This window comes from Glycine max, chromosome 14 (assembly GCF_000004515.6).
Source record: "Glycine max cultivar Williams 82 chromosome 14, Glycine_max_v4.0, whole genome shotgun sequence".
Taxonomy (NCBI): Eukaryota; Viridiplantae; Streptophyta; class Magnoliopsida; order Fabales; family Fabaceae; genus Glycine; species Glycine max.
In genome coordinates, this window is record NC_038250.2 from 49644239 (window position 1) to 49670281 (window position 26043).

At 33.0% G+C, this 26043-nt stretch overlaps 4 protein-coding genes and 1 long non-coding RNA gene across 6 annotated transcripts; 2 read left to right on the top strand and 3 right to left on the bottom strand.

Moving 5' to 3' along the window:
• Nucleotides 1–1763: 1763 nt before the first annotated feature.
• LOC100812955 (prolyl endopeptidase) lies at nucleotides 1764–6965 on the top strand. The gene is made up of 11 exons (XM_003544959.5): nucleotides 1764–2079; nucleotides 2235–2658; nucleotides 2741–2811; nucleotides 2939–3101; nucleotides 3607–4200; nucleotides 4377–4757; nucleotides 4895–4970; nucleotides 5049–5112; nucleotides 6025–6160; nucleotides 6364–6477; nucleotides 6554–6965. The coding sequence occupies exons 1-11, from the start codon at nucleotides 1880–1882 to the stop codon at nucleotides 6617–6619; spliced, it is 2289 nt and encodes a 762-aa protein (XP_003545007.2). The 5' UTR covers nucleotides 1764–1879; the 3' UTR covers nucleotides 6620–6965.
• Nucleotides 6966–8569: 1604 nt separating this feature from the next.
• On the top strand, nucleotides 8570–10919 carry LOC102666251 (uncharacterized). Its single transcript, XR_001384743.3, has 4 exons — nucleotides 8570–9455; nucleotides 9594–9669; nucleotides 9766–9811; nucleotides 10371–10919. It is a non-coding gene; the product is annotated as an uncharacterized lncRNA (long non-coding RNA).
• A 342-nt stretch (nucleotides 10920–11261) lies between these two features.
• LOC100780683 (tRNA pseudouridine synthase Pus10) lies at nucleotides 11262–16167 on the bottom strand. Its single transcript, XM_003544333.5, has 15 exons — nucleotides 16007–16167; nucleotides 15672–15943; nucleotides 15467–15587; nucleotides 15284–15395; nucleotides 14708–14793; nucleotides 14369–14440; nucleotides 13838–13906; nucleotides 13663–13743; nucleotides 13468–13587; nucleotides 13307–13381; nucleotides 13109–13189; nucleotides 12482–12555; nucleotides 12320–12380; nucleotides 11720–11775; nucleotides 11262–11598 (listed from the first exon to the last, which is right to left on the bottom strand). Exons 1-15 carry the CDS (start codon nucleotides 16097–16099, stop codon nucleotides 11517–11519), a joined length of 1455 nt encoding a protein of 484 aa, XP_003544381.1. The 5' UTR covers nucleotides 16100–16167; the 3' UTR covers nucleotides 11262–11516.
• Nucleotides 16168–17429: 1262 nt separating this feature from the next.
• Nucleotides 17430–17950, bottom strand: LOC106795923 (cell wall protein IFF6). Its single transcript, XM_014766866.1, has 2 exons — nucleotides 17860–17950; nucleotides 17430–17785 (listed from the first exon to the last, which is right to left on the bottom strand). The coding sequence occupies exons 1-2, from the start codon at nucleotides 17948–17950 to the stop codon at nucleotides 17430–17432; spliced, it is 447 nt and encodes a 148-aa protein (XP_014622352.1).
• A 1342-nt stretch (nucleotides 17951–19292) lies between these two features.
• LOC100812416 (L-ascorbate oxidase homolog) lies at nucleotides 19293–24204 on the bottom strand. Of its 2 annotated transcripts, XM_006596465.4 has the most exons (7): nucleotides 23845–24204; nucleotides 23644–23753; nucleotides 21065–21335; nucleotides 20868–20970; nucleotides 20053–20764; nucleotides 19806–19884; nucleotides 19293–19702 (listed from the first exon to the last, which is right to left on the bottom strand). In XM_006596465.4, exons 1-7 carry the CDS (start codon nucleotides 23998–24000, stop codon nucleotides 19490–19492), a joined length of 1644 nt encoding a protein of 547 aa, XP_006596528.1. In that variant the 5' UTR covers nucleotides 24001–24204; the 3' UTR covers nucleotides 19293–19489. The 2 variants fall into 2 exon arrangements, with proteins under 2 accessions (XP_006596528.1, XP_040864833.1); XM_041008899.1 differs by lacking the exons at nucleotides 23644–23753; nucleotides 23845–24204 and adding an exon at nucleotides 21517–21668.
• Nucleotides 24205–26043: the final 1839 nt, after the last annotated feature.

Here is a 26043-nt window from a genome sequence, read left to right on the forward strand (position 1 = left end):
TAGTTTTTTAATCAATTTTTATTTGATTTACAAATGCTAGTAGTTAATCTTTTGTTAGAATATTAATGAAGAATACAAAGCTGCAACTTCTCTTTCCTTTTTCTCTTTAATCAAGTAAATCTTAAATGTAAATCTCTCTTCTCAATATTAAACTAATTTTATGACTTCAAAATAAAATGTGTTTAAGTAGGCATATTCATCAAGTGTTTATTAAATAAAGTCTTATAATATTAGATTTTATGTCATATAAAATTAATTATGGAAGTTAAGATTATACAAAAAAATTGGTTAAATTAAATCACAATCCAAATCAAACCATACTTAAATATTCTAAATAATGCAAACTGATTTTTAAACCAATTTTGGTTTAATTTTTAACAAATAATTTGGCTATCCAATTTTTAAAACTAGTTTTCAACTATAACTGATTTAAAAATCAATTCAATTGCAAAATTTGTTTTTTAAAACTAATTTAAAACCAACTTTGGACTGTTTTTAAAATTAAATTCGGTTTTTGAATAAAAAATTAGTTTCAAAACTAGTTTTGATCAACTAAATCTGGTTTTGTTCATAAACTAGTCTAAAAGTTAGTTTGGTAAAAACTCAAATTAGTTTAAAATAAATAAAAATAGTTTGATTTTAAAAGTCATTCTACATATTTAGTTTTAAAATGGATTTGGTTTGGTTTTTTAAAACCAAACCATGCAAAACCCTCATTGATATTTATTGAGATAAAATAATAACAATTTATTTTCGTAAGCTTCTCTAAAAAGTTTGTTAAAATAAGTTAAAGAGAATTTATAAATGTTAGATAATTTATCAGGTTCACAAAGGTCAAAAAAGTTTATATAAATTTTTTCCGATATCATTTGTGTAACTTATTTAACTAAGTTTAAGGAAATTATAAAAAAAATATAAAATCACTTGGCAAATGCTAAAATAAGAAAGTAAAAGTAAATTTTATATTAAAATGCATAAAAACACTATTGAATATATATATATATATATATATATATATAGTTATAATTAATTATGTATAAGTAAATTATGATTACTATATACAGTTGAATCGTCATTTAATTTAAGGAAAAAATATCAAAATTAAATAACATGCAAGCAAATCGACTGGGTCAGGGTAGGAACTGTGGAATCGATTCAGGCAAATCCCCTGTGGGCTGTGGACTGTGGCTGTCAGTGTCTGATTTTCATGTTATACTCAAAATGGCGACATCATGGAATGGAAACGATTAGATTTCCAGAACTTGCCACTAATTGCGTATAACTATTCATTAAATTAAAAATGGTTTTGCAATTTTATCTTAATAAGAAATTTAATATTAGTTTTATTTTTCTTATTTTATAAATAAATAAAATAAGAAAAAGGATGAATTGGTATTTAGGTAAATTTCATAATTTAATATGTGAGAGATAATAGATAAGTTTGTAAAATAGAAAAATATTTTAAACTTTGAAATTTAATATTAAGTTGATTTTTAAAAAATATAATTTATTATTAAATTAATCATTAAACATTAAAACTTAATAATAAAATAATATCATAAATTTAATAACAAAATTAATATATCATAATATATTTAAGAAACTAAATTTAAAATTTTCAATTAGAACACCACCAATATCCGGTACTATTATTTGAATTGATAGAATGTTACTAATAATATTAAAAGTATAAATAAATATTATGAAATTGAAAAGCTGATCCTCTATTAGTGTACCTAAAAAGAAGGCGAATTAAAGACAGAGACTATTGTTTTGGTGGTGAGGGAGAAGATGTATGTTTAAAATGGCGACATTATCTTTCCTTTCCGAGGAGCAGAAGCGACCTATAATTATAAAAGTGGCATAGCATAACGTAACAATGTTGTCATATGGTTGCCACATTCGACATCTCTCTGTCTTAAATTCCACTCGCCTCCGACAACATTCTTCTTCAATCGCTAAGACAGCAATGGGTTCTCTCTCTGCTCTCTACCAACCTATCCAATATCCCACTGCTCGCAGAGACGACTCCGTCCTTGACGACTTCCACGGCGTCAAGATTGCTGATCCTTACCGATGGTAGGGAACGGAGCTCCAATAGTATATTTTCATTTGGTTTTAGTAACAACTAACTAACTAAAGTGAAAGGAGTCTAGTTCAGTTGGTTGAGCTATTGTCAACATGACACTTTCTTCGATTCTTACTTACAAGTGCTTGTGTTTGTGTTTTGTTAGGCTGGAGAATCCGGAGGCAGAGGAAGTGAAAGAGTTCGTGCAGAAACAGGTTGCGCTGACGGATTCGGTGCTGCAGAGGTGCGACTGTAGGCCCAAACTGGCCGAGAAGATAACCAAGTTGTTTGATAATCCTCGTTACAACGCTCCTTTCAGACGAGGCGATAATAAGTATTTTTACTTCCACAACACGGGGCTTCAGGCGCAGAGCGTGCTCTATGTGCAGGACACTCTGGAGGCTGAGGCTGAGGTTTTGCTCGACCCAAATGCCCTCAGTGAAGATGGCACTGTCTCACTCAACACGCTATCCGTTAGCAAAGACGCTGAGTTTTTGGCTTATGGACTTAGTTCCAGCGGCAGTGACTGGGTCACAATAAACTTGATGCGTATTCGGGACAAGACTGTCCAGCCTGACACTTTATCTTGGGTTAGTTAGAGAATGAATCAATGTTCAATGACTTAACTGAATGGAATTCAAATCAAAATAATGCTAATGCTTCATGTTTCAGGTCAAGTTTTCCTCTATTAGTTGGACGCATGATACCAAAGGTTTCTTTTACAGCCGCTATCCCGCACCAAAGTATGTCGTTCTCTCTATTCTAATCTTCTTTCCAGTACTTTGAAATTTCTCATTTGTGATCTTACACATTCAAAGGGATGATGGTGGGATTCAAAATTTGAGTTCATTACTTTTCTTTGCCAAGTAGGGATGGAGAACTAGTAGATGCTGGGACTGAGACTAATGCAAACCTTTATCATGAGCTCTATTATCATTTTTTGGGTACTGATCAATCACAAGATATTCTGTGTTGGAGGGATCCTGAGAATCCTAAATATATGTTTGGAGGAACTGTTACTGAGGATGGCAAGGTACCTTTTTGTTATTTTGACGCTGTTCTTTTCAAGGTTTTAGTGATATCAATATCATTGATGCTTCATTGTTTAGGCCTTACCATTCATTTTTTTTTTTTTTACAAATGTATATCATATTACCGTGGTATTTTTTTGTTGTTGCTATATTCAAATTGGACTTTTTTAGTCATATCTTAACTTAAAGACCTGGATCTTTAAACTTCACAATATTCTAATTATTGTCAGAAAAAAGGATTATGCAACTTACTGTTATGTAATTTATTTAAATATCTACTTCCATCAGAAAATATACTTCTTTTTTTCTTTCTTGTAATTTGTAGGAACTATGGTTAAATTCATAACATTGCAACTTTGCAAGTTAGACGTGATAGTAAGCTTAGGCATAATATGATTTTCCTTTGTCAAAGGGCATTATTGTGACAAGGCACGGAAATGGTTTTATGTATACGATGTGATTTCAATTTCCGTAAAAAAACTGACTGTTTTTTCATTGATTGTGCAGTATGTTCTTCTCTATATCGAAGAAGGGTGTGATCCAGTTAACAAGCTTTATTACTGTGACTTGTCTGAACTTCCAAACGGGCTGGAAGGTTTTCGGAATGAGAGTTCCCTCCTCCCATTTGTCAAGCTGGTTGATAAATTTGATGGACAATATCAAGCCATTGCAAATGATGACACATTGTTTACATTTTTAACTAACAAAGATGCCCCAAAATATAAACTAGTCCGAGTAGATTTGAAAGAACCAAATGCTTGGACCGATGTTATCCCAGAGTCTGAAAAAGATGTGCTTGAGTCAGCACGTGCTGTAAATGGTAATCAACTGATTGTGAGCTATTTGAGTGATGTGAAATATGTTCTGCAAGTAAGAGACTTGGAAACAGGTTCCTTGCAACATAAGTTACCAATTGACATTGGCACAGTCAGTGAAATTTCTGCACGGCGTGAAGACACTGTGCTTTTCATTGGTTTTACAAGCTTTTTGACTCCTGGAATCATATACCAGTGCGACCTGGGAACACAAACTCCTGACATGAAGATATTTCGTGAGATTGACATCCCTGGGTTTGATCGCTCTGAGTTTCATGTCAATCAGGTAAAAAAGAGTTTCTTTGATGTTGATAAGTTGTTACCATATTTTAAAGTTCACATTATTTGTTTATCTCTTTTAAATGTCATTACTCTGTATGAGTACGACTATTGCAGTCTCTTGGAATCTGTGTTGTGGTTTTATCTGTTTGTTCTATTCTTTAATGTAACTAAACATTTCAGGTTTTTGTGCCTTCTAAAGACGGTACCAAGATTCCAATGTTCATTGTTGCCAGAAAGGATATTGTTTTGGATGGTTCACACCCTTGTCTGTTATATGGATATGGCGGCTTTAACGTCAGTCTTACACCATATTTCAACATCAGTCGCACTGTATTGGCAAGACATTTAGGTGCTGTTTTCTGCATAGCAAATATACGTGGTGGTGGAGAATATGGGGAGGAATGGCATAAATCTGGCTCCCTTGCAAATAAGCAAAACTGCTTTGATGATTTCATTTCAGCAGCTGAATACCTTGTATCTGCTGGTTATACCCAACCCAGAAAGTTATGTATCGAGGGTGGAAGCAATGGTGGACTTCTTGTTGGCGCTTGCATAAATCAGGTATGATTCATTTGCCATTTATTTGGGAGTTGCAACTGGGGCTCTTTGGTTGGTGCTTTTCATGTCTTGTCCTTTGTTAACTGTAATGTGCCTTTTCATTGAGTTTGTGGTATTGATGAACCCCAATTTGTGAACAGAGACCTGATCTTTTTGGTTGTGCCCTGGCTCATGTTGGTGTTATGGACATGTTACGGTTCCACAAATTTACAATAGGTTTGTTTTGATCTGTTTTCTTTACTAAATTGTAATTTTGTTATTGTGTATCATTATTGATTTAGTTTTGTTATTCAGGTCATGCTTGGGCCACAGACTATGGTTGTTCAGAAAAGGAGGAAGAATTTCATTGGCTGATCAAGTATGCTATACCGATCATGAAAAATAAGAATGATGTTTTATATTTTATAAATGCATAATTGTAGTTTCTGCAAGTATTTTATTTTAGTGATGATTTGTATAAAATTGCTTGTAAGTAATGATACTGTGGTGAACATTGGTAACGATGGAATGAGCAGGTTTTGGACAATTAAAATGGATTGATAATTTGTCAGGATGCTTTTAGTGAAAGTGTAGTGGATTGCAGATAGATTGCTCTTAATTTAGATACATAATAGACTCAGGTAAATATTTGTACTCGACCCAGCTCAAAGACATTCATTCCATCGTAAATACCCTTCAGACAAGTACTTTCGACTGCCTTATGACTTATGAGACTATAACTAGTCACCACCTTTGATCCTTGACTATTATTTGCAATCAATGCTTGTTTTGTTTCCCTGTAGTTCAGAAGCTACACGTGCATTTCTTGGTGTAGGAAGCAATTTTGATAGAGATAGTCCCATTAGACCAAAGTCATTACTTTTGTGTATGATTGCAGGGCTTCCTCACTCTTTGTCTTTTGCTAAATAATCAAATATGAAAAAGAAAAAAAAGATAAGTGAGTAAACAATTATCAAAATGATGACAACTAGCCCTTAATAACGAGTGATTTAGTTGTTTGTGTTTATCCACCTTGGTTTATGATTGCTTCTTGAAGCCGAACGTAGCTCAAGCTATTTCCATTTCTAAGGGCTATAACAATTCAGTTGGAGGATTACTAGGTGTATTTTTAACTTTAATATGATTTCATGAGCACATGTAATTTAGATTTCCTTCCTGGTTTATAGTTGAGAATTCTTATTATCACTCAGGAACTTTTTTTCTCATAGTATTGATATGATTTAGGGACTATGTGTGTGAGATATGATTTTGTTTAATACATTGTGCTTAGGTACTCACCATTGCATAACGTCCGGAGACCTTGGGAACAGCATCCCGATCAGTCAATTCAGTACCCATCAACAATGCTATTGACTGCTGATCATGATGATCGTGTTGTGCCATTGCATTCGTTAAAGCTGTTGGCGGTTAGTCTGTTTCTCTTAACTCAAAAGTATTGGTTGGATAAACTTTCCAACTTTGATTTATTGAATTATTTTGCAAACTACAAAATAAGTTGTTACAACTCACAAGCTACCTTCGTTATCAAATCACTATTTGCATAATGAAGATTTTGGTTTCTGCTGCAGCACTCTTTAACATGTAATTCAATTTTACTTTTTATTTCCAGACCCTGCAGTATGTCCTCGTTACCAGCCTTGATAAAAGTCCCCAAACAAACCCAATAATTGGTCGCATTGAATGCAAGGCTGGGCATGGAGCTGGGCGTCCAACACAGAAAATGGTAATCGATTAGCTTCCCTTCTCCATTGTTGATTGTTGTAGTGTCGTTTTTAAGTTAAATAAGTTGTTAACCGCAGATAGATGAAGCTGCCGACCGGTACAGTTTCATGGCCAAAATGTTAGACGCACATTGGATTGAATAGAGGAGCATATTCAAACATAGGGTGGAGGAAGGAAAAACAGAATATTTTTTTTCTGACGGCAAGAGGCTATTTCATTTCTTCCTTTTCCACCCATGAAAGGAAAGGAATTGCATTTGGTGGCCAAGAGGGCATGTCAATTATAAATTTATTTTTTGGGAGGCCAACCTACGTAAGGGATCATAGTGCCATATAAAGTTGGAACACCATTCTGATGTCACTCTTTTATACTATTACTACCCTCTGTTGCAAAATGGTATTTGTATATGCTCCTTAGTTTTATTTGAATCGAGCTAGCTTCCCTTTAACATTCAAGAACTGAATAAAAGGATGCCTCATGCTTTTGCTATGCTGTCGAGACAATTTAATCTTTATACACTACTATTGAAAAACACGGTCATTGAAATCTTTTCCATTCATCTGTGGTTCAATTGGAAAAATTGTATGAATTGAACCTGAACTGATCATGATCCGAATCTGCAGAATAGTCGTTTGAAACCATTGCTTCTGTTATACCAGATGGTAGAGTACCCCCAATATTGATATTGGCCATTGGGTTATAATTTTTCAAGTCAGATAATTGTGGTCGTGACTGACTCGTGGAGTGAGTTTCTCGACCAATGCGAAGGCTTATCTTTGAATATAAATGATACTACTATTTCAGTAATTGAATTGCACTATAAGTCTATAACAATAGTTAAAATATTTAGTGCAATAGGACTGAGTTAATATCTTTTGAGTCATAGTTATTAACATTGGACCAAAGCTGCCAGTTTAAACCGTTTACCGTCAAACGCATGTTAACCACCAGAAAAATAACATTGCTCAATAATCAATAGTGAATTATAAAATGTACTTTCTTTCCGTAAGTAAAACAGATTCCTATTGTCAAATTTTTTCTTAGAAAACTTGTATTTATACTCCAAAAAAATTATACTTCAGACTAAATAAAATAAATTCTTATAATCTCAACATAAACTATTTTTTTAACATGTATCTTTCCAAGATAAATTCTATGCAATCGATTCTGAATAGACCCTAAACCTCAATCATAAAACTATAATAACTTTTGGATTTCTTTCTACGTTGCTCAAGGGCACTAACGTTCGGGGACCGAAATAAAATGCTTGTGCTCTTATCTCTACGAAAAGATACAGTTCTAGGAAATCTTTTACTGCTAGAAGAAAGTAGCTCCAATTGAAGATGCACATGGTGTGTCTATCATTTCATCAGACCACCGTCCACTCCAAAGTCAAGCTACCGGATTGTGTCAGGAAACACTCCATTTTGATGTCTGTGACATCAAGTTGCAAAATTTCAGCTCTGCAACCCAAAATTGATCCAATGCTGCAAAACCAAAGTAATAAATAAGGCACATGCCAATAGGGTAACGTGTTCAAGGCAGCTTCGAAGGAGGGAATACATCTTTTTATCAGTTCCCATAAATTGAAAGCATCGTTAGTCATACCTAGGATGGGTGCATCCAAGATCCTCATGAACAAGTTCCTTGATGCAAGTAAAAACATATTAGATCTTTCAGACTTCCACTAATTAGTGATTACAGATTTCATTGTACATAATGATGACTAAAGGACTGTCTATTATACTAACGTTCAAAGAATAGATTTTGATAAAAATTAATTTTAAACCATTGAATGCAACTCAGATGTGTCTAAATTCAGTTGCAAAATTTAAATTGGAATGTCTATCACGGAAGAAGAAATTGACTGTGTTTACCAAACGGGCACTAATTGGAGTGGAACGTAAGGAGAATAGAGCTCGCGCTAGGTCTTCGCTAGTTATAACCACTCAAAACATAAGACAAAATGGTAGTCAATTATTTGTCCTATGTAATAAATCTTTTCACCCATAAAAAGTACTTATATTGGTTTGGAATTGCTTAACATATATTACTTACCATATTTTCACCATTTATGCCAATAAAATGTAAAAGCCTATGGAGGATGAAGCTGTAAAGTTAGTGGTGTTAAAACTTGAAACCATAAGATTCAGTCACACAAAACTGCTTTTAGAACATGTGATGGCCATTATGAGTTTTTAGTTATGCCTTTTGGGCTTATTAATGCTCCCTCCACATTTCGATCAGCAATGAATGACTTGCTCATACCTCACCTGTGTCAGTTTGTGTTGGTTTTTTTTATGACATTCTTATTTACAGTAAATCTCATTCAGAACACTTACTTCACTTACGCTTGATTTTAGATTTGCTAAAGTCTAATCAATTTTATGCTAAGTTGTCTAAGTGTGTTTTTGCTGTGGAGTCTGTTCGTTATCTTGGCCATATTCTCTCAGCAACATGTGTTAGTCCAGACCAAGAAAAGATTAAACATATCTTAGATTGGCCTGAGCCACAATTTTTACAGGTGGTTTGTTCGCCAATACGCCTCACTTGCCTCTCCTCTCACCGATCTTTTGGGTTCCACTAAATTTACTTGGAGTACAACCACTACAACAACATTTACATAACTTAAAATTAAAAAATACACAAGCCCCACTGTTGTCTCTGTCAGATTTTTCCAAGCGTTTCATCATAGAGACTGATGCTTCTACCCTTGCTATAGGTGCTGTGTTGATTCAAGAGGGCCATCCACTTGCTTTTTTCAATAAAAAGATGAGTTCCCAAATGCAAGTTGCATCTGCCTATATCAAGAAACTCTTTGCTGTCACAGAAGTAGTAAAAAAGTGGCGTCAGTATCTTATCTGGAAACTACTTTGATGACTTCATTTCACCAAATCTGCTGGTTATACCCAACCCAGCAAGTTATGTATAGAGGGTTGAAGCAACGGTGGACTTCTTGTTGGCGTTTGCATAAATCAGGTATGATTCATTTGCCATTTATTTGGGAGTTGCAACTGGAGCTCTCCGGTTGGTGCTTTTCTTGTCTGGTACTTTGTAAATTGTAATGTGCCTTTTTTGTTGAGTTTGTGGTATTTATGACCCTCAATTTGTGAACAGAGACCTGATCTTTTTGGTTGTGCCCTGGCTCATGTTGGTGTCATGGACATGTTACGGTTCCACAAATTTGCAATAGGTTTGTTTTGATCTGTTTTCTTTACTAAATTGTTCTTTTGTTAACGTGTATCATTATTGATTTAGTTTGCTCATTCGGGTCATGCTTGGACCACAGATTATGGTTGTTCAAACAAGGAGGAAGAATTTCATTGGCTGGTCAAGTATGTTAACTCGATCATGAAATATAAGAATGATGTTTTATATTTTATAAATGCATAATTGTAGTTTCTACAAGTATTTAATTTTAGTGATGATTTGTATAGAATTGTGTGTAAGTAATGATACTGGGGTGAACATTGATAACCATGGAATGAGCAGGTTTTGGACAATTAAAAGGGATTGGTAATTTGTCAGTATACTTTTAGTGAAAGTGTAATGGGTGGACATGGATTACGGATAGATTGCTCTTAATTTTGATACATAATAGACTCGTGAATAGGTAAATATTTGTACTCAACCCAGCTCAAACACGTTCATTCCATCGTAAACACATTCAAGTTATATCCTTTTCTAAGAGCTATAACAACAATTCAGTTGGAGGATTGCTAGGCGTAGTTTTAACTCTAATATATGATTTCATGAGCACGTGTAATTTAGATTTCCTTCCTGGTTTATAGTTGAGAATTCTCATTATCACTCAGGAACTTTTTTTCCCATAGTGTTTATTTAGGGACTATTTGTGTGTGATATGATTTTCTTTAATACATTGTGTTTATTTAGGTACTCAGCATTGCATAACGTCCAGAGACCTTGGGAACAATATCCTAATCAGTCAATTCAGTACCCATCAACAATGCTGTTGACTGCTGATCATGATGATCGTGTTGTGCCATTGCATTCATTAGAGCTATTGGCGGTTAGTCCGATTCTCTTAACTTTCTAACTTAGATTTATTGAATTAATTTTGCAAACTACAAACTAAGTTGTTGCAACTCAGAAGCTACTTTAGTTAGCAAATCATGATTTGCATAATGAAGATTTTTGGTTTGGTTTCTGCTGCAGCACTCTTTAACATGTTATTCCTTTTTTGTTTTATTTTTCCCCCGACCCTGCAGTATGCCCTTGTTACAAGCCTTGATGCTTTTTGCTATATTGTCGAGACAATTTAATCTTTAAACATTACTATTGAAAAAATGGTCATTGAACACTTTTCCATTCATACGTGGTTCAATTGGAAAAATTGTACGAATTGAACCTGAACTGATCATGATCCGAATCTGCAAACTAGTAGTTTGAAATCATTGCTTCTGTTATACCAGTGGGTCGAGTACCAGCAATCTTGATAATAGCCATTGGGGTATAATTTGTCGAGTGTTTTATGACCATGTTTCAGATAGTTGTGGTCGTGACTATCTCGACCAATGCGAAAGCTTATCTTTGAATATAAATGATACTACTATTTCAGTAATTGAATTACAATATAAGTCTATAACAATAGTTATAATATTTGGTGCAATAGGACTGAGTAATATCGTTTAAATCATAGTTAATAACATGGACCAAAGCCGCCAGTTTGATTGGAAACCGTTTACTGTCAAACGCTTGTTATGTGTTAACCACCAGAAGAATTAAATTGCTCAATAATAGTCAAGTATAATAATGAAAATTATATTTTAGACCAAAATAAAATAAATTCTTTTAATCTCAACATAAATTATTTTAGGATTTCTTTCTACGTTGCTCAAGGGCACTAACTTATGGGGACCGAAATAAAATACTTGTCCTCTTGTCTCTACGAAAAGATACAGTTCTACGAAATCTTTTACTACTAGAAGAAAGCAGCTCCAGTTGAAGATGCACATGGAGTCTATCATTTCATCAGACCACTGTCCACTCCAAAGTCAAGCAACCAGATTTAAAACCGGATTATGTCAGGAAACACTCCATTTTGATGTCTGTGACATCAAGTTGCAAAATTTCAGCTCTGCAACCCAAAATTGATCCAATGCTGCAAAACCAAAGTAGTAAATAAGGCACATGCCAATAAGGTAACGTGTTCAAGACAGTATCGGGGGAGGGAATACATCTTTTTATCTGTTCCCATAAATTGAAAGCATCATTTATCATACCTAGGATGGGTGCGTCCAAGATCCCCATGAACAAATTCCTTGATGTAGGTCCCAGCCTGTACAAGTACAAGCATATTAGATCTTTCAGACTTCCACTAACTAGTAATTACAGATTTCGTTGTACATAATGACTTAAGGACCGTCTATTATAACATTCAATAGAATAGATTTTGATAAAATTAATTTTAAACCATTCAATGCAATTCGGATGTGTCTAAATCCAGTCGCAAAATTTAAATTGGAATGTCTATAACGGAAGAAGAAATTGACTGTGTTTACTACACTGGTACTAATTGAAGTGGATCGTAAGGAGAATAGAGCTCGTGCTAGGTCTTGACTAGTTTTAACCACTCAAACCTCAAGACAAAATGGTAGTCAATTACTTGTCCTATGTAATAAATCTTTTCACCCATAAAAAGTACTTATATCGGTTTGGAATGCTTGACAAATATTATTTACCATATTTTCACCATTCATTGCCAATAAAATGTAAAAGCCTGTGGGGCATGGAGCTGTAAAGTTAGTGGTGTTAAAACTTAAAACCATAAGATTCAGTCACTGTGAAACTTTATATATGTAAGAGATAATACAAGACAATACCTGTGTACATAGGTGCAAAAGAAAATATTGGGAACTTCCCGCAATTGTCTCTGTTTTCATCCTAAGATTTGAGAAACAGCAAGGGATGGTGAAATTTCAGTTACTAGTCAGAATTTCATAGTGAACATGGCATATAACAATCAATAAATGGAAGAACCCTACCAATGAATAATCTTTTCCCGCTCTAAAGGACTGCGACGATGTAGCACCCTTATAGGAGTCCTCTGCAAAACTTTCTGCTCAAAAGAAAAGAAAAATTTGTTGCTCCCACAGTTACAAATTAAAATAAAAAGCATTGATTATAAGCAAAACACCCAGTAGAAAATTATCGTGTTTATGAGCATGAACCAAGGAGAAACACAAGTGATAGACTATGGGTGGTGATCCAAGTCTATACAATGAAAAAGAGAGGAAGTTGGAGCAGCAAGAGGGCGAGGTAAGGGGCGGCAATGAATGAACTACATCAAATGGAGGCAGGAGGAATTGGTTAGGACTTAGGAAGGAGCACGATGGGTATAACAGAATGACCAGGTTGCAAATGTTCGTTGGTGTTGATTCCCACCAAAGAAACTTGCTCAAGCTATACCAAACTTTCAAAGGAGTCAAGAAAATGAAATCAATTGTTATGCTTCATTTTCTCATTTGCTAGTTAGTGTCTGCATTTTTTATTAACAATGGATTTCAATCTTATAATTGAAGTTGAAACTTTGAGTGATGCTTTTGTATGTTAAACTTCTCTTACAAAATACAAGTTTGATAACAAGTAATAGACAAGCAGAAAAAGCTCACCAAATCCTTGAGTGAAGAAACACATTGAATATCTTCATCCTTTAGAGGACGAGAAATCCACACCAAAGCAGCATATTGTTTCTACACAATTTTAAGCTTGTAATAGTTAGGATGTATAGATAAAACAATGGATGAAGGAAAGCTGCAAACCAAAAACAAATAAACAAAAGTAACCAGTTAAGAATCAAAATGCAAAACCTGCTTCTCTGCTTCACCTTCACGCATAAGGTTCCATCCATCACTACCAACAAGTTTCAGATTTTTCACCCTAACCTACATGAACATATGATATTATGAATTTAGTCATCATGAAATAAATAAACAACATAGAAACATCACCAATTCAGCTATCACATTACCAGTTTATTCTCCATTTTATTTATCGTTTTCTCTATATCTTTTACAAACAGTTCAGACGGGATATGTCTTCCATTTTGCACCTCAACAAGAAATGGCCTGCCTGGACCCAACATCCGGACCTAGAACAGTTTCATATCAGATAAGTTCATTCATCAATAAACTTTAAAAAGACAAAAACCAAAAATTTTTAGTACATCAATATCTTCTCTGCCTGCAGCATGAAACTTAAAACTATCACCTTGGCAGGCTTGGAGGATGTTTCCACCAATTATTTCCTACAACCAATTGTACACACTTGTTGTCACCTTTCACAATCAACATTAAAAGGAAACATAAAGGACCACAACCATTTGCCAAAATAGACAGTACCTCAACTGATGCTTCTCCCATTCTTTCATCATCAATGATCCAGCGTGTTTGACTCACATTCCGTGAATACTGCCAAGAAAGTAAAGGCATAAAATTTGAATTTGCACAAGATAAATTAACTCATTGTCAATCGTTACCTTGCAAATTGTAGTTACTTATATCCAGAACAAATAAAGGAAATTATATTCCATGCATGAAGAACATTATTTTTTGAGAGGTTTAGTCAATTACAATTTGTTTCAACTATATTTCAAAGTGCAGAAACAAAGTTCAGTTTGCTAAAATCAAAGAAATATTGTCACATAGTTTCTATCCCCAATATGTATATCATGTCATATTACATATCAGAACATTTTAACATGCAAAATTATGAGCGGCATTCGGATAAGGAAATGCAACATTTGTAATGTTTTAAAACATTGCTAGAGGGAAAAACATCTATGCTAAAGAAATTTGATATACGTAATGGCTTCAGAATTTCAGTCCAAATGTCCAATTAGGAAGAGTGGGGGAGGATAACAAATTCATTACCTTTAGGTATCTTCCACCAAAATAGAAAGGCGTCCTGTAGCAACTGTAAGTAAAATGGCAAGGCTCATTTGCCTAAAAAGCAATGAAAACCAAGTTAGCAATAAAATCATATAAAATCTCAATAGATAAAGAACAAAAAGTCAGTACTTTATTTATATTATATAGCCAAACAAAACAAAACATAATTCCTATTGTGAACCCACCATGAAAACTCACAAGGATTTATGGCACATAAATTTAAGAGGTTGCATTCTAACAATCATGAAATCAGCATGAAAGCATAGCAATTTAAATCCACAGTACATTTAGTCATAAAAATGGAGGAGATTTGAGAATTACCTTTTCTAGCAAGAATTTACAGCAGTCAGAGGAATCATTTTCAAGTGTACTGCTAAAAGATCTTTCTCCAACTATGCTTGGCTCACCTATAAAAATAAAAAATAAAATCCAAAATGGTCAATGCAAGGAACTGTAAAATCAAAGGCAGTGTCGACAATGTTACAACCTACAAGGAATGGCCCTCTCAGCATCAATCAATGGTAACTATTGGTTTATTGCAAAGCATGCTTCGACTGAAAAACTAGCATAACTATAATACACATAATTTCTTTTTTGTATGGAACAGAATTTCAAGGGATCCAACAAAGGATCTTTTTCATGGCAGCATTATACTTTAGAAGAGATTAATCATTGTAATAAAAGGAATTCTCAGCACCAGAGATGCCCATTTTAATAGCAGCATAATAAGAAAAATTAACAAATTCATTGGTTTGTCCAGAATTCTAATACAGCCTCACTCAAAGGCATAATACCATATGCAATCAGAAAATATCACAGTTTAATTTGAAGTGCCAAAATTCAAGTCAATCAGATGATATCAGTTTTGAAATGGAAAGACAACACAAAGGGACATGCCTATTTTTCTTCTCTTGCAAGTCTCAGCAGCACAATCGGAAGATTTATCATTCCCTTTTGTGTGAGTATATGTTAAACGAATGCGGAAAGGGCCCATATTTGATTTACATTCCTGCAAAACTAGATTTCCTGTAAAGGGTGATTGGAAAGCAAAACAAATGGAGCAAAAGATAAATGACTGACCAGAAGATTTTGAAGAGGATAGATAAGAGAAAATTTTAAGGCGTCCTTTGTAGAGATGCATCCACTGTGCAAGTTTTCTTGGAACCAAGGTTGGGATCCATATTTGGTTTTCATATAGGAGCTACCAAAAAAAAAAAAAAGAAGAAGAACAGGTTTGGATACATGTATAAGAATAGAAGAAAGATGTGAAATAGAAAATAGTTACCAAAGAAAGTTAACATCATCGATAATGATAGGTGGAATGGAAACTTCAAGGGAAAAGGTATCGAACTGATAGGCTTGTCGTTTAACCATGTCAGCAATGAGAAGAGGGAGATTGTCGTTTTGAACATTAGAATATGTGAACTGCAGAATCCCTAAGCAAAGTGTGCAAAGGCAATCTTGTTGTGTTGCATCGAAGAGGGAAGAGAGGGAGGGAGGAGAAGCATAGACGGGGCCTTGGAGGCCGAAGAGGCGAAAGATGCAGCGAGTGCATACCTGTGAAATAGCAGAAGGTTAGCAGAAGAAGAAGAAGAATTGCAAGCAATGAAGCGAACCCACCCCGTGCGACAATAACTCCTTGACAGCATCGGAAGGCAAAGCCCGCACCATTTGTTCAAACTCCTTTTCACCCAATTCGGCTTCCTTCTCCATTCCTCTTTCCAGTAACCTACTCACTCACTCTGCGGGTTCACTTTTTTTTTTTTTCGATTTTTAAAGTTTAAATAACCAAATTTGTAAGATAACCGGCTCATAAATTACTCCCAAAAGAATAAAAAATTCAAATCTAAGTTTTCAACGGTTAAATAATTTGATAATAAATTAATCCTAAATTTTGGTCAAAATATAACTTATTATCAAATTAACACTTACACATTATAATTTAATAATAAAATAATTTTACAAATTTATAAATAAAACTAATTTATCATATTTATGGATTAACTTTTTATTTTTCATTTTTTAACATCCATTTATTATTGCATCACAATTTTTAGAAATAAATTTGATTATATATCCATTTAAATTAAACCTCTTTTTCTCCTCATTCTACTTTATTTTTTCCATCTATTTTAAGATTTGGTTTGAAAGATAGTTTAGAGAAAGAAAAATAATAATCACATTTTATTCAAATTTATAAAGGGAATTAAACAAGCTTAATAATTAATAATAACAAAAATAAATATTAAATTGACTAAAACATGGAATAAATACCTAACAAGGACATGAATTGACACAAAATTATTTCAACTTAATTATAATCTCAAGTTTGAATCATAAAAATATAATTATGCTAAATACTTACGAAAAAAATTATTATTTAGTATAATAATTCCTTTCAACTTGACCATAAATAATATTTTTTAAAGATATTTATAGTTCTTACCAAAATAGTAGACACTAAAATAAGTATTTATTCTCTTTTAAATATTCCCTCTAAACCATTGAAGTGACATTTGAGTGAAATAGTTTATTAGTCTATTTTAACTATCATCTTGGTAAAACAATTTTGATTGATGATAAAATCATCCAATAATTTATGTTGGCATCAATATTGTCATTGTAATTAGTGTCTACTATTTTTAACTTCATAGATATAAATATATCATCAATCAATATATTATTTCTATGTCATGGTTTTGATACTCATATGTCAAATATTACAAAAGATTAATTATGTTTTCAGTCTTTAGACTTTTTAGGGTTCGTTTAGGATAGTTGCAAGCTTTTGGTTTCAGTTTTCAAATGTAATTTTTAAAACAAAATGTGTTTGACAAAAATTAATTTAAAATTTTTTTTAAATCATTTTCGAAACACTTTTACACTCATTTTTAAAATCAAGAAAAAAAATTATGAATTTGATTTTTAATTTTTAAAAAATACATTTTCAATACTTGACATTTTGTTATCATCATTACCTTCATCACCACCACCAATATCATTTTTGTCATTGTCGCTACCATCATTGTTGTCAATGACATAACTAGCTATCAACACCACCATCATTGGTACTGACATCATCATCACCACCAACATTGCTACCATCACCATTAATGTAACTGTCATCGTCATTGTCACCATCATGATCACCAATACCACTATCACTATCACCATCATCATCACCACCAACATTGCTACCACTACCTCTACCACCATCATTGTTACCACCAACACCACTACCTCTGTAATTGTCCCTACAACTACCACCAACATCGTCGTAACCACTACCACCGCCACTATCATCACTTCCACCATTGTTGCTACTAATATAACCACCACCATCAGTATTACTACCACCACCCTCATTAACATTGCTATCACCATTACCAACAATACCACCTTCATCATCGTTACCAAAACCACCACCATCACCACAGAGCCACCAATTATGCCACCACCAACACCGCTATCACCGTTGTCACCATCATTGTTACCGACATTACTACCACTACCACTAACATTGTCGCTATCATTATCACCACTTGCTGCCACCACCATCGACATTGTCCTCGTCACTATTATCATTGTCACCATAACCACATTGGTATCTCTATCGTAACCGTCACTGCTAACATCATCATCATCACTAATGTTATTATTACTATCACACAAAAAATACTCTTAAATTAATTTTAATACGATATAAAACTTTTAAATTAAGTTTATTTGAAATTAATTATATTTTAAAACTGATTTAAAATGTTTTTGAAACTAAGACTAAAAATTAATTGTTATTTTTAAAAATTTCAAAACTCAGAAACAAAAATCATCCCAAAACAGGACCACGTTTTTACTTTTAGTTTCTAATGAGAAAATTAATTGACTAGGAACTATTTTCTTTTACTATTAATATTTTTAGTCATTCGTTAAGTGTCGCCCTTAATTGATGACACAATGATGGTTGCTGTCAGTGCACATGTTAAATTTTTGCGACAGTTAACACTGCAAATTCTTGGTTGGTTTGTTTAACCGCCAAAATTGTTTCTCATAGGAACAACACCGCGATTGATCTCTATGCTGGTGCAAGCTTTGGGTTGGCGAAATCCTCTCATCTTACTAAAATGACAAAGTTGTTGCACAAGAAAGAAAGGCACTAATAATAATTAGTGAACCTTGGACAAATGAACCTTACTACGATTATCTTGTACGACTAATATATAATCTAATAACATGAAGGAATGGCATTACATGACTTCCGGACAATACTTTTTCAAAAACATAATTACAAGCGGTGCAGAAATCAATAAATTGTGTTATGGCCTTTAAGCAAAGTAATACTCAACATTTTCGACTGCATAATATTCCACAGCCAAAGAATAGCATTAAGATGACCAAAGAGATCAACTCTCAAGTGCATAGTGATCTATCTGAGAACTGCTAACCCCATGTTTGGTTATGCTTCCAATCCTCCCTGACCTGTGTATGTTTTTGGATCCACATTCAATTATTATCGATCTCTTTTACATCTTGGACGTGAATTATATATAGCCAACCGACCAATGCAAGGATAAAAGAATTAAAGCCTATATTTTAGGTCGATCAACAAAAAAATATTTACTATTAATTTTTATAAAATAAAAAGATCACATATATTAAAAAAATACATATATTATCAAAAAGATTTAACATATAATTTTCTTTTTTAAAGTAAATTTTTTTTCCTTTAAATTTACTTTTAAGTCTCTCTCACCGGACCAATCCTTCTAGCCAAAATGTGGAAGGCATTGTCACCAAAATCTATGGACTAGCATTTATCCAACTATTTTAATTAGAGAAGAAAAGAAACTATGAATGACACATTGCTTTGCGGAGTGCTAAATGCTAACCTTCTTACGACATTAATATGTAATAATAGTAAATTTCTTTCTTCTTTTTTTCTGGAAAAGAATGTGACCTCGAGCTGGGGTCATTTGTAGTTTAAATCACACATGTCCATCGGAGCATAGCATAATTACTGAAACAGAAAAGAAATAAATTCAAAATCAGAAGCAGATAAGTTAACTGCTTTAATTTTCATACTCAACAAGGTTCTTGCTAGCTAGCTCAAAGGGGTCGAGTGTGTCTCCCACTTGCCCTACCACAAAGTAGTGCATTCTTTGGAACAGGATATTCATCTCGGATTGATGTCGATGTTGTATAAACGCGCATGTAAAACTGTTGGCCAAGGTACTGCCGTGCCCAAAATTCAGACCTCAAGTTCCACATTCCCACGTTGTCAAGCGCAATATATATAGCAGTCCATGACTTGGGATATACCTGCACCAATCATCAAATATTTATTTGAATGACTTGTAAAATCTAATCTTCTGAGCATTGAGTAACATATTCTCTATTGTTAAGACACAATGCTTATTCGCACCTGAGTAGTGCACCGCGAAACTGCGTCTCGAAGATTGTACGTGTTCCTGCTAGCAGGTGTCCACTGTCCTCCATCCATACTACAAAAATAATGTTTCGCGTTAAAATGTAAAGAGATAGTAGTAAAATCCAATACTAATGACAAATACAAAAATAAAAATTAAAAATATTAGATAATAAAAAAAAATAGCTAGTAAATTGAAGAACAAAATTAGATTTAAGTGTATTTATAATGATTGATGACTCACCCAACCACGAAGAAAGAGTAGCCATCGAGATGATAGCTCTGAATGATGTCTTCGTCGTTTTGGAAGACAAACTCCACAAATGTTCTGTAGTCAGTTTGCAGCACAGATGTGTCAAGGTATATGCCACCGCCAGTGGGCCTGTCGGAAAAGCTTCCGACACGGAAAACGCCAGGGATTTTAAAGTAGTCGGCGAGCTTAAGAGGAGTGTCTGGAGCAACGTAAGACACACTATTGATTGCGTATCTTTGTTTGCCATTCACTATACCAGGTGAACTCGACAGTATGATGGTCCTGGTTGTGTTTATGAGACCGTAATGGTAGGAGCCTTGCGGGTTGGGCCTAGGCCCACTTGCTGTCAGGTTGGTCCTGATGGAGCGGGCCTGATTCAAAGACCAATCAATTTGGATGGTGGGTCCACCAGGGGGTGGGCCTGAAACTGGGCCTGCAGAGTTGCTATAGCGAAGAACTCCAGTGGAGGTGAGAACTGTGGAGGTAAATCGAGTGGAGACCACAATGTAGTAGTCCTGAGCAGGTTGATCCGCGGTTACCAGAACAGAGTAAGATTGGCCCACGTGGACATCAAGGGATGAGTACGTAGTTTGAAGGGTGTGTGTTCCTTCAACTTCCACCAGTTTCAATTTGTGGTTTTGTATGCGAAAGTTAAGGGAATTTTCCAACCCCACATTTGATATCCTAAGCCTGTAGGTCTTTCCTGTTGAGTCATAATAATAAGATAAAAGAGCTTATGTAATGAACTAAGCATTTTACTTATCAATTAATGAAGGACAAAGACAAGTAACAAATGGGATGCATACCTTGTTCCACATTGAAATATGCACCATTAGAACCACGACCATTGATTAGGATTCCATTGGGGAAAGGCAGCTTCCTACCGCTATCAAGCAGAGACATCAAATCCTGTAAAATAAGACAAACAAATGGTTGAGCTTGTACCAAAGATAAGATAATTAATAAAGTGAAAGATAAGATAATACTAGGTGAAATTAATTACCGTGTGGTTGAGCTTGTACCAATCTCCAATGAGGACAGTGTAATCACCGGCAGGATCATCGAAAGGGACTGGAATTCTAGGTCTGCTCAAAATCCTAATGCCTCCAAAACCACCAGCAGCTTTGTGAAATGCAAGAGATGGGAAGTAGTAGAAGCTTCCAATTTGATCCTTCACTTGAAGAATGTATGTGAAGTTCCCTCCTGGTGGGATGGGGCATGTTGTTCCTAATACCCCATCTTCGAATGAGTTCCTTCTCTGCTGTACCCCGTTCCTGCATGAATTTGTTTTCCATCAAAATGAATGCTGATGTTCTTATACTTGCTTCTAAAATGTTCATACACATATATGTTTTTCTTTCTGCCAAAACATTAATTAAAATAAAATGCATGTTATTAGAAAATAAAAAGAGAAGAAGGGGTAGATTCTAATATCCCGCCTGATTTATTACATACAATGTCATGATTTACTTGAGAAGTTACCAGGAGAAGATTTAAGGCTTCTCAATCAATGGATAGGTTGGATGTCTTGTTATATTATTAATTAAAAAGGTAAAGGTGGTTATTTTTAGTGGAAAAATAAAATCAGTGTGATAATCCATCCATCCATCCATAAATAAAGTAAATGGGCCCACAATATAAATTATTGGCATGGCTAAGAAATAACAAAAAAATGAAACTGACTATTTCATCTTCTTGCATTCTTTTCTGTTTTATTTCAGCAAGCAATCCGACATTATTTACATTGTTATTTGCCATTTTGCCTCATGTAGAAAGCCAAACTGCACTGCTGGCCAACCACTTATGCGGAATAATAACTTTTGATAATGTTTTCCATCTCCGTATATAATATACCATTTCCAGTCTAATACAATCACCAAATTCCATGTCCTGTCATAATCACGTATGTTTGCCCTTTCGTAGGAATAACGTTAACATGTAAAACATTAAAAAAAAAATCGTTTTCTATCAAATGGATTGTTTTTTCTTTTGCACAATGTTATTAAGTTATTCTAAGAATAATAATAATAATAATAGATAGAGTTATTTTGTTGAACTTTTGTACATATATTAAATTTTAATAGTTTAATTATTGAGTATTTTGATATTATCTTAAGAATTATATTATACGTATCAAATTTTAAATATTGAAATTAAGAATTATATTGTATATTAATATTAAGCTTATTTAATAAAGTATTAAATAATTTTAAATTTTCATAAATAACTATAGACTTTATTTAGTATTTAATAAGAATTTTTAATTTAACCATTATATTATTGAAATTTAATATATGATAGAAATAATTTCCGTATATAAATGTCTAGACTTGACCTATTTGAGAATAATTTTTAATTTGACAAATAGATTATTCTAATTTAATATATAATGAAAATAAATTGAGTGTGTATCTAAAACTATTCATTTTGATAACTTAATTATAGTAAATTATTAATCTAACCTTAAATTAAAATTAATTATCAAGTAGATCAAGTTGATAATTTTTTTAAAATATTTAATAGTTGATTAAATTAATTCAATTTAACATATAATATAATTTTTTTAAATATAAAGAAATTTTAATCATAACATTATATATATAGGAGTGCTAAGAAAATAGTATTTTCTAACACACTCTTTTTTGTTGGTTAAGATTTATTTATAATTATAAAATTATGCGAAAGATTTATTAAATAAAACATGAGAGTTAAGACACAAAATTTTTGCTAATTCCAATGAATTTCAACTTATAACATAATTTGTTCGAAAAATTAGTGTATATATATATGATTATTTTGAATTAGAGTATTTTATTTGTCATTCTTCAATAACAACATCTTTGACAAGAACATTTTTAAGAACTTCTTTGAATCACTTATCTTTTTTTGACTATATCATTTTTAACATCTTTAATTTTTTTTTCTTTAGCACACAAAGTCATAAACATGTTTAATTCCAACTTAAATTTTAAAATAGTTTTAAAAAAAATTATCAGTAACCAAAAATAACATCTTAGTACAATATAAAGTACTAGTATTTGTCATAAATCTAAGATATAATTTATATATTTAAAATATTTATTTATTATAAATTTTAGTTATATATTTAAAATATTTATTTATTATAAATTTTAGTTATATAAATATAAATATTTGTTCTATGTAATACAGAGGTTAAAATACTGTTATATATATTATTTAAGATCTGGTTTGATGTCCGCAAATCAGAATTGGTGGGTTGACCCATGCCCCCTAGAAGGGGTAGGATGTGGACATTTGATAGTTGGCACTTTCCAGTTGCAGGTCATGTGACTCAACAAACATCCAAAATGTACTGCTAAACGTGCAACATCACATTCACACATACCAATCTTTAATTAAGAAAAACTAAAAGTTTAACGTAAGCATGAGCATAACTAATTATTCATTTTTTTTTGTTGAATTAACTAATTATTCATTTGATGCTTAGAATCGGATTGAAAATGTATCATGGGATTTAATTGAATTGGTTGAGCATATGTATTATCTCTTCAATTCTCAAAGATAAAAAAAAAAAACTAATTGCAAATGTAAAGTAAGTACCAGGAGAGGAGAAATGGCTGGTCCAAGCTGTTGAAGACATTGATGATGAGGTTGTCGTTGGTAACAGAATGAATGTCTGGACCTGGGAATTGACCGTTGATAAGTATTCCCTGTTTGTGTGAGTGTGTGTGAGAGCAAGACACATAGTATGTTATTATGTTTAGAATGAATGAGATGAAAGTAGAAGAGAGAATCAAAGACCTGTTGGCGAACACCAAGTGGATAAATGTCTCCGTATGTAACATTCCAGTTGAAGAACCTGTATGGATCTTCAGCCACCACAGTGATGCTAAAGGCAGAAATGCACACTATAGCCACAGCCACCGCCGCTGTTTTGAGCGTCATTTTTGCTCTCATTTAATTACTCAAAAGCAGAGAAAGAGAGAGACACACACACACACCACACTCTCTGGCCTCTGCCTCTGACTGGTGAATGAATGAATGAAGTGTAGTGAAGGGAGAGAGAGAGGTTACAAATGGAATGAAATCGACAAATGGAGTGCCTAGGGATGGATGAATACAAATACACGTTTTTAGGATGTGTTGAGTAGTTTAGAGGATGAAAATAGATGAGAATTTATTTAATTAAAGAAGAATATAAAAAATATGAATCTTATAAAAAAATACAAAATTTTTGTTGAATATTATTTTTTTCTTCTTTATCAACTACATCATAAATTATATATAGAAATGATTCTTATATGAAATTATTCATTAAATAAGAATAAAAATATTTAAATATACCAACAAATAAAAAATAATATTGGAACACAGTATGTTTCATAAAAATAAACTTTAGTTTCAAACAAAATAAGTCAACTTTTATTTAATAAAATAAGCTTTCATATGAATAAAAAAAAAGAGAAATCAAGTTAAGTCAACTTTTGTTTCTTGTCAAAAAAATGAGAGCCTTTTTTTTTAATTTGAAAGTCTTTCTTCAAGTGTTTTATTTGTCACACTTTTAGCTTTTTAAATGAATAATAAATTCATATATTCACTAGTTTAACTTGTTTCAATATATAATTTAATATACAAAAGTTGATGAATATAATTAATCAATAAAAATAATATTTTAACTTAATAATCAAAATTACTAAAACATTTTAAAGATTAATTGATGGTTATTAATTAAAAATAAACTCGTTATTATACCAACAAGTATAAAAGTTCTAAATTTTCACATGAAAAATAAATTATTCAATTTTTTTTAAAAAAATAGTTAATTTTAATTAAGATTTTATTGAAATAATTGATTGAAAATATGAAACACTTCTGGTAATGCACTTGTCTACAGTAATTTTATTTATTTTGTTTTGGTTAAAGGGCAGAATGAAATGGGTGTCGGTGGCGGGGTCCACTCATGGGAGGAGCTGAATATTTGAACTGTGTGTTGTTGTCTCCCAGTCCCAGTCCACATGGCCTCGTGATTGTGCTTACAACTGTGCCTCCTAATTGGTTTTGTTTTCACGTCTAAAAAAGACAGTGCACATGTGAAGAATTTATACGCCTAGTATTCTCAATCGTTTTTCTATTCAGATCAGATGCATGCATTCACACACTCACTCATTTTCCAACTTTCAATTGCAGCCTTTCAATAATTCCACTTTGGTTGTTCTTCAAGCTAGTTCCACTCTAACAAAAGCAACAAATTTAAATCTGTTAGTAAACAATATCATCATCATTATCATCATATTCATGTACTACAAAGGAAGCTTTCTCTCTATATAAAATTTTCAATTACAAAAAAAAGGAAGAAATGAAACATGTACTTTTCACACTAGCTAAAAAAATGCACAACTAAAAGCTCCTTTCATCAACCAACCTTGCTATACCATATAATACTAGTGGTACATAGGCATACCTATTTTTAAGGTATAGTTATTTAATTTTTCGTTAGGCAAGAATTCAATATGCATATACCCTCCAAAGTCAAAGATACATACTTATTTACCGACTATTGTTCTTGGCATCTTCTTCTAGCAACCTAATGTGTTGTCAGATGTTGCTGCACTAACTTAAGTTACTAGCCAGTGGCTAGCCATTTTCCTTTTTCTTTCCGGCTGTGATGGTCGAAGTCTTCGAGAGTTATTTGGTAGTAGAAATGATAGAAAAATACGAATCAAAGAGAGAGAAAAAGAAAAGTGATCGAGAAATGAACAACTTGAGGGGCTATTCCTAAAGGACCTAACAAATTTTTAATTAGAATCATAGCATCTCTTTGAATTTGATTAATTCTCTCTTTTATCCTATTGTAATATTTTCGTTGAATGATCGTATTTGAAAACAATTTGATGATGACAAAATTATCAAAGATCGACATTTATCATTTCTATTCAACAACATATGAATAGTTCCATGATTTTAACTTAGTGATTGTTGAATTTTTTTCCTCAAATCAAT

Bases quoted from the DNA above. Each gene is read 5' to 3' on its own strand.
- LOC100812955 (XM_003544959.5), top strand. From the start codon at position 1,880: ATGTTGTCATATGGTTGCCACATTCGACATCTCTCTGTCTTAAATTCC. The intron at 2,080-2,234 runs GTAGGGAACGGA...GTGTTTTGTTAG, and splicing joins ATTGCTGATCCTTACCGATG to GCTGGAGAATCCGGAGGCAG. The intron at 4,201-4,376 runs GTAAAAAAGAGT...TAAACATTTCAG, and splicing joins CTGAGTTTCATGTCAATCAG to GTTTTTGTGCCTTCTAAAGA.
- LOC100780683 (XM_003544333.5), bottom strand. From the start codon at position 16,099: ATGGAGAAGGAAGCCGAATTGGGTGAAAAGGAGTTTGAACAAATGGTG. The intron at 15,396-15,466 runs GTCAGTCATTTA...CTAGTTTTGCAG, and splicing joins ATCCTCTTCAAAATCTTCTG to GAATGTAAATCAAATATGGG. The intron at 13,588-13,662 runs GTACTAAAAATT...AAACTGTTCTAG, and splicing joins CAGGCAGAGAAGATATTGAT to GTCCGGATGTTGGGTCCAGG.
- LOC106795923 (XM_014766866.1), bottom strand. From the start codon at position 17,950: ATGTCGATGGTGGTGGCAGCAAGTGGTGATAATGATAGCGACAATGTT. The intron at 17,786-17,859 runs GTGATAGCGGTG...ACGATGATGAAG, and splicing joins TAACAATGATGGTGACAACG to GTGGTATTGTTGGTAATGGT.
- LOC100812416 (XM_006596465.4), bottom strand. From the start codon at position 24,000: ATGAGAGCAAAAATGACGCTCAAAACAGCGGCGGTGGCTGTGGCTATA. The intron at 20,971-21,064 runs GTAATTAATTTC...CTTATTTTACAG, and splicing joins GGTACAAGCTCAACCACACG to GATTTGATGTCTCTGCTTGA. The intron at 20,765-20,867 runs GTATGCATCCCA...ATGACTCAACAG, and splicing joins ATATTTCAATGTGGAACAAG to GAAAGACCTACAGGCTTAGG.